The sequence below is a fragment of the Colobus angolensis genome, unplaced genomic scaffold (genome assembly GCF_000951035.1).
Source record: "Colobus angolensis palliatus isolate OR3802 unplaced genomic scaffold, Cang.pa_1.0 Scaffold34, whole genome shotgun sequence".
Taxonomy (NCBI): domain Eukaryota; kingdom Metazoa; phylum Chordata; class Mammalia; order Primates; family Cercopithecidae; genus Colobus; species Colobus angolensis.
Window position 1 is genome coordinate 594,968 of NW_012116710.1, and position 14,351 is coordinate 609,318.

The following is a 14,351-nucleotide window of genomic DNA, read 5'->3' on the forward strand; positions in this document are numbered from 1 at the left end:
TCGTGATCCGCCCGTCTCGGCCTCCCAAAGTGCTGGGATTACAGGCTTGAGCCACCGCGCCTGGCCTCTTCTGGTTCTTTTCAATGGTTCCTTCCTGCTACCCCCATCCCCCGGCAGCCCAATGGTTGAGTCCGGTTTCCCCAGGGGAAACCCCTTGGGGCGGATCACGCGGTATCTGCGAGTGGCCTCCCTGGAGGCTACAAGGATCGCTCCGCGCCGGGGGCGGGCCAGTAATCGTAGGCGGGGCGCGGGTCCTGAGTTCCGATTGGCCAGGGCAGGAGTAAACATCCGGCGGGACGGGGCGGGGCCGGAAGTGGAGGTAGAAGGCGGTGTCTGAGGCGGTTCCGGAGGTTCTGGTGTCGGAATTGGTGCAGGCAGGTGCAATGGGCCAGCTTGAGGCACACTGACGGGACACGGGGCTGGGCCATGGCCGGCGCTCGGGCCGCCGCCGCCACCGCCTCGGCGGGGTCCTCGGCCTCTTCGGGCAACCCGCCGCCGCAGGAGCCGGGGCTTGGGGAGCTGCTGGAGGAGTTTTCCCGGACTCAGTACCGGGCCAAGGACGGCAGCGGGACCGGCGGCTCTAAGGTGAGACTGGAGGCGCGATGAGCTGGGGAAGGCCCCTAACTTGGGGAATTACAGAGGAAAGGCTGAGACCAGTGGTGAGAGAAAGTAGGAGTGGTACCTCGCCGCTGAGGAAGAGGAGAGAGAGAGGAGTTCTCCAGGGTCTGGAACCAGAGTGTAAGAGTCAGACTTGACAACCATAAAAGGAGAAACGGGTCAAAATGAGCCCAGCAGAGAGGTCCTTTTTGTTTGAGAAGGGGTCTGAAGGTGAGAGATGAAGCTGAGGGGCCAGGTTCAAAGATCAGAGAGGAGGACCTAATTAAGGCCTGTTGCCTGCTTCAGGTGCCGTAGGATGAGTTGTGTCGGGGAAAAAGCCCTCGAATCTAAGAAAAATAGGGAGACGATTCCTCAGGGTCAGAGGTCAGAATGGAGCCAGGAGGTGAACCCAGTGTGTTGCCCCCTTATAAGGTCTCAGCATAACTTAGGCCCATCCCTTTCCTTCCCCTATAGAGCAAGAAGACAACCCACACTCCCACTCAGTTCCTTCGTCAAAAGCAGGTCTCAGTTCCTCTTTTTCCTCCCTTTGGGATTTCCACCCAGTCCTCTTATCGCCAGACCAGGAGGGCTTCTTGTCAGCTCAGGCCATCCCCACCCTAAGCACTGGCTGGCAGTGCGATGGGAATCTTGCTGACCCTGCCATCTCATTCCCCCATGTGGTTTTGGCCACTTTAGCACCAAGTTTTCCAGTGGAACTCTGTTCCATCCTACACCACAGAACTCTGATTTGGCCCCAGAGGTTACCCTGAGTTGCGATTCTGTAGTTGGCATCTGGTAGTCTCTGAAGTAACCCAGGGAAGACTTCAGTAAGGATTGGACTTGCTCACTCTCCAAATGGCCAAGTAATTTTTCCAAGGATAGTCTGGGGACCACCTGTTTAATTATCATCTGGGGTACTTTGTGAAAATAGAGATTCCTTAGTCCCACCCAGTCCTACCAAGTCAGAATTAGCATCCTCCGCCTCCCCAATTCAAGCAATTCTCCCTGCCTCAACTTCCCAAGTAGCTGGGATTACAGGACCCCACCACCACGCCCAGCTAATTATTGTAGTTTTAGTAGAGACAGGATTTCACCATGTTGACCAGGCTGGTCTCGAACTCCTGACCTCAGGTGATCCGCCTACCTCAGCCTCCCAAAGTGCTGGGATTACAGGCATGAGCCACCGCACCTGGCCTTTTTTTTTTTTTTGAGACAGGGTCTCGCTCTGCTGCCCAGGCTGGATTGCAGTGGTGCAGTCATGGCTCACTGCAGCCTCGAACTCCTGGGCTCGAGCGATCCTCCCACTTAAGCCTGCCAAGTACCCGGGACCACAGGTACACACCACCATACCTGGCTAATTTTTTTTAAATTTTTTATTTTCGTGGAGACATGGTCTCACTGTATTGCCCTGGCTGGTTTCAAACTCCTAAACTCAAGCAATTCTCCCACCTCGGCCCCCTAAAGTGCTGGGATTACAGGCCTGAGCTGCCACACCTGGCCAGTGAGGGTCTTTTGGTTTTTCTGGTCATTGGTTTTTTTGGACCCCTCTTTCAATATACATGACCCTGAAGATTAGGGTTGTCATAAGTTACACCTGATAGTGGCTGCAGCTGGCCTTAATTATCTCTCCAGGCCTTCTGATCTGCAAACTTAGATGTATATGTATTTATATGTATTTATAACTATTCAGGTAGAACAGGGAGTTAAATCTGTAACTGAACAATTGATTGAGGTAACTCACTACCCCTTTGGACTAACCTCTTGCAAACTTCTTTTTTTTTTTTTCCCCAGACGGAGTCTCCCTCTGTCACCCAGGCTGGAGTGCAGTAGTGCGATCTTGGCTTACTGCAACTTCCACCTCCTGGATTCAAGCTATCCTCCTGCTTCAGCCTCCCTAGTAGCTGGGTCTACAAGCATGCGCCACCACGCCTAACTAATTTTTTTTATTTATATATATATATATTTTTGAGATGGCGTCTCCCTCTGTCGCCCAGGCTGGAGTGCAATGGCATGATCTTGGCTCACTACAACCTCCGCCTCCCGGGTTCAAGTGATTCTCCTGCTTCAGCCTCCCGAGTAGCTGGGACTATAGGCGCCCACCAGCATGCCCAGCTGATTTTTATATTTTTAATAGAGGCAGGGTTTCACCATGTTGGCCAGGATGGTCTCGATCTCTTTCTTGACCTCATGATCCACCCGTCTCGGCCTCCCAAAGTGCTGGGATTACAGGCATGAACCACCGCACCTGACCGGTGTTACAGTTCTTATGTCTTTTTTTCTGTTGTGTTTTTCTCTGAACTGTGAACAAAACAAGTAATTTTAGGGGGAGCTCTTTCTTCTATTTCACAAGCGAGTTGTGTATAAGGAGACTGCAGCTTTTACTGATTGCATGGAATAGAGCTTGTAGTTACTGGTCTATGGCTAAAGAATGGGGAAGAGGGCCAATACGGTGGCTCACGCCTGTAATCCTAGCACTTTGGTAGGCCGAGGCAGGTAGATTGCTTCAGCCCAGGAGTTCAAGAGCAGCCTGGAAACATGGACCCCCATCACTATTAAAAAATTTTTGTTGGCTGGGTGTGGTGGCTCACGCCTGTAATCCCAGCACTTTTGGCAGGTGGATCATGAGGTCAGGAGTTAGAGACCAGCCTGGCCAACATGGTGAAACGTTATCTCTACTAAAAATACAAAAAATTAGCTGGTCATGGTGGCACCGCCCACACCTGTAATCCCAGCTACTCGGGAGGCTGAGACAGGAGAATTGCTTGAACCCAGGAGGCAGAGGTTGCAGTGAGTGGAGACCATTGCAGTCCAGCCTGGCGACAGAGCAAGACTCTTTCTCAGAAAAAAAAAGGGAAGAGGCCAGGTGCGGTGGCTCACACCTGGGAGGATCATTTGAGATCAGGAGTTCAACACCAGCCTGGCCAACCTGGTGAAACCCCATCTCTACTAAAAATATGAAAATTAGCCAAATGTGCTCACTTGAACCCAGGAGGCTGAGGTTGCAGTGAGCTGAGATCGTGCCACTGCACTCCAGCCTGGTCGACAGAGTGAGACTCTGTCTTTTAAAAAAAATAAAGGCCGGGTGCGTTGGCTCATGCCTGTAATCCCAGCACTTTGGGAGGCCAAGGTGGGTGGGTCACCTGAGGTCAGGAGTTTGAAACCAGCCTGGCTAACATAGTGAAAACCCCGTCTCTACTAAAAATAGAAAAATTAGCCAGACGTGGTTCTGTGCACCTGTAATCCCAGCTACTCGAGGTGAGACAGGAGAATCACTTGAACCCAGGACGCAGAGGCTGCAGTGAGCTGAGATTGCACCACTGCACTCCAGCCTGGGCGACAGAGCAAGACTCCGTCTCAAAAAATAAATAAATAAATAAATAAAAGAATGGGGAAGCTGACCAAGGAAGGTAGTGGATTAGTGGCAGTTTCAGTAACCTGGACCAAGAGTTCGTATGTTTTACGGGTTGTAGACCTTTTTGAATCTAATGAAAGCTGTAATCCTCTCCTCCAAATGCTCAACACCCACAATTTCAGATTCATTGTTAGGGAATTAAGAATCCTTCCTGAAGCATACAATATATGGGTTAATGAACTACATGTAGGGCCTGTGGCCTAGCATCACATCTTCCCAGCACAGAATAATTATCACCGAGGTATATGTCTTTCCCAGTGACCTCTCAGGCCATGGACCTCCTAATTCTCACCCTCAGAACCCCACAGTTCTCTTTGTGTTCTGGTCTCCTCTGTGCAGGTTGAACGCATTGAGAAGAGATGTCTGGAGCTGTTTGGCCGAGACTACTGTTTCAGTGTGATTCCAAACACGAACGGGGATATCTGCGGCCACTATCCCCGGTACATCGTGTTCCTGGAGTATGAGAGTTCTGAGAAGGAGAAAGACACGTGAGCATCATGTGACCGTAGTGTGCATGTCTGGGGAGTCCGTGGCAGCTAATCCCTGTGGCTAGGAAGTCTGTAGCCGGGCAGGGCAGACTCACTTTCCCCAGGTGTTAAGCCTCATTGGCATTTTTATTTACTTCAAGGTTGGACAAGTCAGACTGACAAGGTGGCGTGGCATAGAATGAGGGGTTGGGAGTAACAGCCCTTGATTTCTGTTTCACTTCCACCCTAGAGCTCATTGTCCTAAGACAGCTGACTTCACACTTCACTTCTCTGAATATCAGTGTCCCTTTTTTAGAGAGTGTGGGTGGGAGGTACATTGTCAAGACAGGCTTACCAGCGTTTACCATGTGTAGCACTTAGGACCCTGAGGTCTAGAATCAGACTGCTTGAGTTCATATCCTGGATTCCACTTTTGCTGGCTGTGCAGCTGATGCTGGGCAAGGTATTTAACTGCTTTGTCCTTAGTTTTCTTATTGGTAATTCTCTACCTCATGTTAATTAGTCCTTTTAAGGACTAACTAAAATTTTAGAAAAGTGGTAGTCCAGAGGATAAATAGGGCTGATAAAGCCTGACATGTACGTTGTAAGAATTAGAAGTAAAAGCTACCATTTATGGTGAGCCTGCCAAGACCTGAGTACCTTATGTGGGATAACAGTTTATACCAGAGCAGACACAGAATGCTTGGTGCGGGATGTGGCCTGTAGTTAGTCGGTAAATGGTGTAGTTATTTGATACTGATAAGTACTCAGAGCATGAGGCTCTAGGAAGTACTATATGTTGATCTCAAAGTTTGCTCCCCTAATCTCCCTACTTCCTGCTGAATTTAAGGGAATTTTAGGAGCCGTTGTCAGCACTATCTGTGAAATCCTGGCCCCATGGGTGAAATGTTGTGAGGAGTACCGCAGCAGTCATGCTGCATAGTGCAGTAGCCCCTTGCTACTCAAAGCAAGGCTAGCAGTGCACTCAATAACTTGTTAGAAACGCAGAAGCTAAGGCTCCAGAGCTACTGAGCCGGAATCACAGCAGAGCAGGATGTCCAGGTGATGCGAATACACTACCAGGTTTGAGAAGCGCTGCCATAGGCCAACTGGGGAGAATGATTAATTCTGCCTGGTGTTTGTGCCAGGGAAGAACTGGAATTGGAAGGATGAGCAGGAGTTTCCCTGAAAATGTCCTTAGGGATCAACTCATATAGGGGTCCTGATCATCAGGCCAGGGAGTGTGAACCTGTGGGTTGTGTGTGGGTGTCAGTGGTTTTATTGTGCTAGGAACCCCTGAGCACTTAAGATTACAGATTCTCGGCCTGGCCTAGTGGCTCATGCCTGTAATCCCAGCCTCCTTTGGGCGGATCACCTGAGGTCAGGAGTTTGAGACTAGCCTGGCCAACATGGTGAAACCCCGTCTCTACTAAATATACAAAAGTTAACTGAGTGTGGTGGCACACGCCAGTAGCTACTCAGGAGGCTGACACAGGAGAATCACTTAAACCCAGGAGGTGGAGGTTGCAGTGAGCCGAGATTGTACCACTGCACTCCAGCCTGGGCAACAGAGCAAGAGCAAGACTCCATCTCAAAAAAAAGATTACAGATTCTAGAGCTTCTCCTGGGCTTTCTGGAATCAGAATTTCCAGTCTACATTCTGTGAGAGCTCCCTTGATGTCTTAAATTACAGTATAGCTGGAGAACTGTTGCTGCAGGCCATGGGGAGCCAGAGAAGGTTTACAGCAGAGGAACAATGCTTTAGGAGTTTAAGCACTAAGCCTTAGTTTCCTCATCTGTAAAGTGGGGATGTCTATAAGAGTGCCCATCTCAGCCGGGCATGGTGGCTCACACCTGTAATCCCAGCACTTTGGGAGGCCAAGGTGGGCATATTATGAGGTCAGGAGATTGAGACCATCCTGGCCAACATGGTGAAACCCCATCTCTACTAAATATACAAAAGTTAGCTGGGTATGGTGGCACACGCCTGTAATCCCAGCTACTCAGGAGGCTGAGACAGGAGAATCACTTGAACCCAGGAAGCGGATATTGCCATGAGCCAAGATCACACTACTGCACTCCAGCCTGGCGACAGAGCGAGACTCCGTCTCAAAAAAATAAAAAAAAAGAGTGCCCATTTCACAAGGTTGTTGTGGGGTTCTCTAAGAAAAGAATGTTAAGGACTCTTAACATTCACAGATCACAGAAATTGTATCACATTCTCAGTTATATAACCTAAGAACTCGGGATCGCCAAGCCTAAAGAATCGGGGTTTGTTATGGCCCCGTTATTTTTGGTTCTTAGCTCTTCCTTAATTCCTCCTTCCAGAATTAGGTAAATTTTGTTTCTTCTTTTTTTTTTTTTTTTTTTTTTAAGTCAGAATCTTGTTCTCTTGCCCGGGCTGGAGTGCAGTAGTATGATCTTGGCTCACTGCAACCTCCACCTCCTGGGTTCAAGAGATTCTTGTGCATCAGCCTCCCAAGTAGCTGAAATTACAGGTGCGTGGCACCATGCCTGGCTAATTTTTGTATCTTAGTAGAGATGGGTTTTGCCATAATGGTCAGGCTAGTCTCAACTCCTGGGCTCAAACAATCCGCCTGCCATGGCCTCCCAAAGTGCTGGATTACAGGTGTGAGCCACTGCGCCCGGCCGAGTAAACTTAGTTTCCATTAACCTTTAAGCTAAAGTTTCTGAACAAGAGGGTCTTGTTTTGTTTTGTTTGTTTTGTTTTTGCCTTGCCGTCCTCTTCTATCCCCTTCTTCCTACCCTCTTTGGTGCTGGCTGGCTGGTGGTTTTACCTCTGTGCCCTGATGATGACATTCTGATATTAAGCTCAGCTGTAATCAAGATGGGTTTTTTTGTTTCTGCTTTTAATTAAGATGGGGTCTGGAATGTAGTGGCACAATCATGGCTTGCTGCAGCCTTGATCCCTTGGGGTCAAGTGATTCTCCCACCTCAGCCTCCCAAGTAGCTGGGAATGTGGGCACATACCACCACTCCCAGCTGATTTTTTTTAATTTTTAGTAGAGACGAGGTCTCACTACATTGCCCAGGTGGGTCTCCTGAGCTCAACAGATTTCCTCACCTTGGCCTTTCAAAGTGTTGGGATTAGAGGTATGTGCCACCGCACCCAACAGAGTGGCTCTTTTCTATGTTGATTTTATGAGTGAATCAACTGGGCATCTTTCTACAATGCAGATTTCAGTAGACCTGAGGTGGGCCTGACATTTGGCATATTCTAACAAGCTCTCAGGTAATACCAAATGTTACCCTTCAGTAACATAATAGTACATTGAGGAACCTAGTCGTGGTTGCCTTGTAGAAGCTTTTCCTGGAAGGAAACAAGTTTAGTGTTGATCCCTTGAAGAGAAAGAAACTAATATTTATTGAGTACCTCCTGTTTGGCAGGTATTGAGGTTTTAGATAGATGAAGTTGAAGCCCAGAGAAGTAATTTGCCTTTGCCCAAGATCACAGAGCTAGTAAACAGAGTGGGGTTAAAAGCTATGTTTCCTGACTCTGTACCTGTCTGCCTTTTCTTTCACCACTCTGGCCCTCCCACCTTGTCTAGCAGAACCTCACAGTCAGGCCGAGGCCACTATGGAACATCATTAACCTTAGAGGAGCTTGTTGGAGTTTGCTTTTACTTTGCACTCCTTGCAAGGCCTTAAAGTGTTACTGAAGTGATATGGAGTGGGTGATGCCTACTTGTTGAAAGAGGGGACTTCGGGTGTGTTTGGGTGGGAAGAAATAGAATTTTTTGCTTTTTTACTCTCTGGCTTGGCTGTTACTATGATGCCAAATTAAACTGAATAGACTGAATAAAAAATAGACTGAATTAAACAGGGTAGAATTGGATTTAAGCAATGTTTTGGTCCTGTTAAGGAACCTCTCCAATTTGGTTCATCATCTGGGAATAGAAGCCTGGATAGGGATCCCTGAATAGCCAAGACATGTTTGTCAACAGTGTTCATTCAGCTGCTGCTGTGTAGTAGACCTCAGGGATCAAGTTGGACGCCAAATAGATGAAGTCCTTACCAGTAGGTCTAGTGGGAAACAGAGTCCAATAAAGAAGCAATAGCTGTTAATAAGAGCTGGAATTGGGGGAAGTACAGGTGAGGCCCTGTGGGATAGTGGTTAAAACCATGGGCCCAGTGGCTACCCACCAGGGTTTAGAATCTCAGCTACCCTGTTTACCTGTTCTGTGACTTTGGGCTAGAGATTTCATCTCATTAAACTACCTCATCTGTAAAATTGGGTAAGTGAGGACTGAGTGAGATAATGTGGGTGTAAGCTCTACTTTGTGCCTCTTATCTATTAAATAATATCAGCAGTAACATTTATCTCAGAAAGTTTTGAGGCACATAGGAATAACCCACCTAGTTTGGTAAGTGTGGTGCCTGTCTGGGAAAGCTTCCTACTGGAAATAGGCAATAAGAGCATTTTCTTCTGTATTTGAAAATACTTTGGCTGGGCATGGTAGCTCATGCCTATAATCCTAGTTACTGGAGGCCAAGATGGGCGTTTTTCACTTGAGCCCAGGAGTTTGAGACTGAATTAAACTGAATAGACTGAATAAAAAATAGACTGAATTAAACAGTCTGGGCAACATGGTGAGACCTTGTCGCTACGAAAAATACAAAGCATTAGCCAAGTGTCATGCTATGTGCCTGTAGTCCCAGCTCCCTGGGAGCCTGAGGTGGGAGGATCACCTGAGCCCAGGAGGTCAGCTGCAGTGAACCATGGCACCACTGCACTCCAGCCTGGGCAACAGAGGAAGACCTTCTTGGGAAAAAAACAACAAAATCTCACTACCTGGTAACATCTTGCCAGAAATTTCAGTGCATACATTACAAATGTAAATACGGAAGCCTACATTTATCCCTTCAAATGTGAGTATTATGTGCCAGACACAGCTCAGTGCTTAGCACTGCAGTAAAAGAATCCTAAGGACAAGAGATAATAAAAATAAAAACAGGAACTAGTGAGAGAATAGAAACTGAATTGCTTCTTTTTTTTTTTTTTTTTGCAACGGAGTCTCATTCTGTTGCCCAGGCTGGAGTGCAGTGGCGCAATCTGCTCACTGCAACCTCTGCCTCCTGAGTTCAAGCAGTTTTCCTGCCTCAGCCTCCCGAGTAGCTGGGATTACAGGTGCGTGCCACCAAGCCTGGCTAATTTTTGTAGTTTTAGTGTAGACAGGGTTTCACCATATTGACCAGGCTGGTCTTTACCTCCTGACCTCAGGCGATCTGCCGCCTGAGCCTCCCCACGTGTTGGGATTACAGGCATGAGCCACTGTGCCTGGCCAGAAACTGAATTGGCACTTGATATAGGGGAACCGGTAAAGGAACCACTGGCCGGCCTGACAAGAAAAGCTGGGTCGTTACATTAAAAGACCTCCCTAGAGGAAACTGCTTATGTGTCCTCCACCAGGGGTTTTTTGTTTGTTTGTTTTTAACAGAAGTTTAGCCTGAGAAGTGCAGCTTGGTTTTGAGGATAGAACTTAACCTGGGAAAATCAGATGTAGGCAGGGTTCAGAGGACTGGTATGAGCTAAGTGAGTCAGTTGCAACATATGGTGCTGACCAGATCTGTGACATTGGCCATGGGCCAAGTAAGTGGGAGGAAGGCCACTGTGGCAGTACTAAAGGTGCTTGGTTTTATGTTCTCGTGGAGTCTAGTTAGGCAATTAATTGGTACTGAGGTGCCTTTTGATTTCATAGAGAAACTGGGTGAGGGGAAGGCAGCACACTCTGGTTCTCTGTCAGCTTGTGTGCCTAGGCCTGCCTGGTGGGTTGTTGCCACCCTATGGGTACTTTGCTTTCTTTCTTTTTTTTTCCCCCAGACGGAGTCTTGCCGTTCGCCCAGGCTGGAGTGCAGTGGCACGATCTTGGCTCACTGCAAACTCTGACTCCTGGTTCAAGCAAAAATTCTCCTCCTCAGCCTCCTGAGTAGCTGGGATTACAGGCATGCACCACCATGCCAGGCTAGTTTTTTGTATCTTTAGTAGAGATGGGGTTTCGCCATGTTGGCCAGGCTGGTCTTGAACTCCTGACCTCATGATCCACCTGCCTTGGCCTCCCGAACTACTGGGATTACAGGCGTGAGCCACCGCACCTATGGGCACTTCTTTGCAAAGGCACCCCAGCCTCTTCAAGTTTGCCATTCTTCCTCCTACTTTGAACAGAGAAAAAAATTTAATTACAAAAATTATATCTTACAGGAAAAGACACCATGGGAAGTTCAGTCCTCTTTTTATACCCCTTTGTTCTCTTTCCAAGATCATCAAACTATTCGTCCTGGTTTTTATTTGAAGACTGCTTTTTAACTTCATTTTCAGACCCCCATTTGATAGTAGTTATATTGTCAAGCCACAATCACCTATATATATATCTTCTATATATATATATCCTGTTATCCTATATATATCTGCTATATATATCGTATATATATCTCCTATATATCTCCTATATATATCCTCTATATATGTATCTTCTGTATATGTCTTCTATATATATATCTCCTATATATATGTTTCTCATATATATATATTTTTTTTCTCATATATATATATATATTTTTTTTTTTTTTTGAGATGGAGTCTCGTTTTGTCACCCAGGCTGGATTATAGTGGTGCAATCTCGGCTCACTGCAACCTCCACCTCCTGGATTCAAGCAATTCTCCTGCCTTAGCTTCCCATGTAGCTGGGATTACAGGCGCCTGACACCACACCCAGCTAATTTTTTTGTATTTCTAGTAGAGATGTGATTTCACCATGTTGGCCAGGCTGGTTTTGAACCCCTGACCTCAAGTGATCTGCCCGACTCGGCCTCCCAAAGCACTAGGATTACAGGTGTAAGCCACCATGCCTGGCCCCTAGATATATTTTAAGTAAGAATTCGGCAATATTTTAAAGACTTTGTGTTTTTATTAACCCTAACAGCATCCAGATACATTTAAAGAGGTACTGCAAGTATGTGGGAGTCACTGATTTATTCCTTCTGAGATAATATTTGGGTGCATGTGTACAAGAGGAGCTGTGTAATAACATGCAGATTCCTAGAAGGATTAGGATGTGAAAGGAATTAAATTCCCTCTAGGAGTTGATCTGAAAGCTCAACCCTTTTAAGGAAGGAACGTGAGTGTCTTTCCTTCCTTCTGCTGGGTTACTCTGCATAGCTGGGAAAGCTTCCTGCTCTAACTTTGCTGCCTCTTGTTTCTCTTGCTACCAGAGCTCTGACTGGCTGATGTGAGCTTTGCTAAAGGTTGGTAGGTGAGTTTATGAGAGTGAACCCTTATTTTAGGGACGTGTGATTTGATATGGGTGTGACTTGCTGGAGCTCACTTCTAAACCTGACTCATGTTCTGGAAGCTCACTTACCAAGCCCAGTGCGTTAACTACTACACGTCCCTGTGTCACACATGGCTTCTCTTATGCCTCCTTTTCTCTGTGTGCTGTTGACCATATGGACTGTGAAAGCAGAGGCCTAGAGCCATGTGGACCAAGAAACGTTATCTCATTCTGCCCTCTAAAACAGCACTCCCCAACCTGTTTGACACCAGGGACCGGTTTCGTGGAAAACAATTTTTTCACGGCAGGGAGGGGAAAATGGTTTCAGATGAAACTATTCCACCTCAGATCATGAGGCATTAGGTTCTCTGCAACCTAAATCCCTCACATGCAGAGTTCACAATAGGGTTCAAGTTCCTATGAGAATATAATGCCACCGCTGATGATCTGACAGGAGGTGGAAGTCAGACGGTAATGCTCACTTGCACCATGCTCACCTCCTGGTTCCTAATGGGGCACGGACTCGTACTGGTCTGGGGCCCAGGGCTTGGGGACTGCTTGCTCTAAAAGATCACAAAAATCTATATTCAGAGTTATGTAAAAAATAGATAAATACTTAGGCCGGGTGCGGTGGCTCAAGCCTGTAATCCCAGCACTTTGGGAGGCCGAGATGGGTGGATCACGAGGTCAGGAGATGGAGACCATCCTGGCTAACATGGTGAAACCCCGTCTCTACTAAAAAATACAAAAAATAGCCGGGCGAGGTGGTGGGCACCTGTAGTCCCAGCTACTTGGGAGGCTGAGACAGGAGAACGGCGTGAACCCGGGAGGCGGAGCTTGCAGTGAGCTGAGATCTGGCCACAGCACTCCAGCCTGGGCGACAGAGCGAGACTCCGTCTCAAAAAAAAAAAAAAAGTTGCACAGGAGATACTCCAACCAGTGTTTCTATAGAACAGCAGTTTAAGGATATGCTTGTGAAAAGCATTCCCTGTCAAATAAGAATTAGAAATACTGCATACTAGATTCATAAAGTAGATTGTTAAATGTATGCTGATATAGTTAAGGCTCTGAGAAGTCTTGTAGCAGAGAGGCCTGTGTCAGGTCAGACACGTGGCTCACAGCAGGCACTTAGGAACTAGTATGATGGTGGCAGCATTATTATTACCAGCACTACTTTAGGGGCACCAGCCTCTGCCAGGTTGAGGAAGAGAGAGAGGTGTGTTAAGAAATGCTTGCTTCCACAACCTAAATGTCCAACACATGAATGGATAAAGAAAATATGGTACATGTATGCAATGGAGTACCATTCAGCTATGAAAAATAATGAGATCCTGTCATTTGTATCAGCATGGATAGAGGTCATTATGTTAAGTGAAATAAGCCAGGCACAAAAAGACAGACTTCACATGTTCTCACTTACTTGAAAGCTAAAAAAATTAAAACAATCGAACTCATGAAGAGAGAGAGTAGCATTATGGTTACCAGAGACTGGGAAAGGGTACTGGCAGGGAAGAGGGGGAGGAGTGGGGATGGTTAATGGGTGCAAAAATATAGTTAGAATGAATAAGATCTAGTATTTGATAGCACAACAGGGTGACTACGATCAACAATAATTTATTGTACATTTAAAAATAAGAGTATAATTGGATTGTTTGTAACATAGGGGATAAATTCTTGAGGTGATGGAACCCCATTTACCCTGATGTGATTGTTATGCATGGTATGCCTGTATCAAAATATCAGCTGGGCGCGGTGGCCTACGCCTATAATCCCAGCACTTTGGGAGACAGAGGCAGGCGGATCATGAGGTCAGGAGTTCGAGACCAGCCTGGCCAACATAGTGAAACTCCATCTCTAATAAAAATAGAAAAAATTAGCCGGGCATGGTGGCGGTCGCCTGTAGTCCCAGCTACTCCGGAGGCTGAGGCAGGAGAATTGCTTGAACCCAGGAGGCGGAAGTTGCAGTGAGCCAAGATCATGCCATTGCACTCCAGCGTGGGTGACAGTGCCAGACTCTGTCTCAAAACAAACAAAAAAAAATCATGTACCCCATAAATAAATAAATGTACCCACAAATATTTTTAAAACTTAAATACTTCCAGCAGAAACAGAAAATCAAATGCCTCATGTTCTCATTCATAAGTGGGAGCTAAACAACAGGTACGCATGGTCATAAAGGTGGAGACAGTAGACACTGGGGACTCCAAAAAGGGGAGAGAGGAGGAGGAGGAGGAGGAGGCGGCAAGGGTTGAAGAATACCTATTGGGTACTATGTTCACCATTTGGGTGATGAGTTAAATAGAAGCCTAAACGCCAGCATTACACGATATATCCATGTAACAAACTTGCACGTGTACCCCTGAATCTAACGTTTAAGAAAAAAAGAAATGCTTGTGTTCTGCTTCCTTCAAAACGCAGTTCAGCATGGCTAGTGCAACTGAGGAACTAAGGGTTATATTTTACTTCATTTCAATTTAATTTTTAAGGCTTGAAGCAATATAAAAGTTTGTCGTTGTTAAAAAGAACTTTGAAAATGGGCCCACATTTCCCTTAAAATGCCCAAAGTTTTTTTTTTTTTTTTTTTTT

At 46.7% G+C, this 14,351-nt stretch overlaps 1 protein-coding gene across 3 annotated transcripts in view; it reads left to right on the forward strand.

The window, feature by feature from the left end:
- Positions 1–288: 288 nt before the first annotated feature.
- The window catches only part of MTMR14 (myotubularin related protein 14), a 59,052-nt gene continuing 44,989 nt past the window's right edge, over positions 289–14,351 (forward strand). For all 3 annotated transcript variants that reach the window (XM_011952227.1, XM_011952225.1, XM_011952226.1), the window contains exons 1-2: positions 289–585; positions 4,349–4,497. In XM_011952227.1, the coding sequence (XP_011807617.1) occupies positions 427–585; positions 4,349–4,497 (308 nt within the window). In that variant the 5' untranslated portion in view covers positions 289–426. The remainder of the gene's footprint in view (positions 586–4,348; positions 4,498–14,351) is intronic.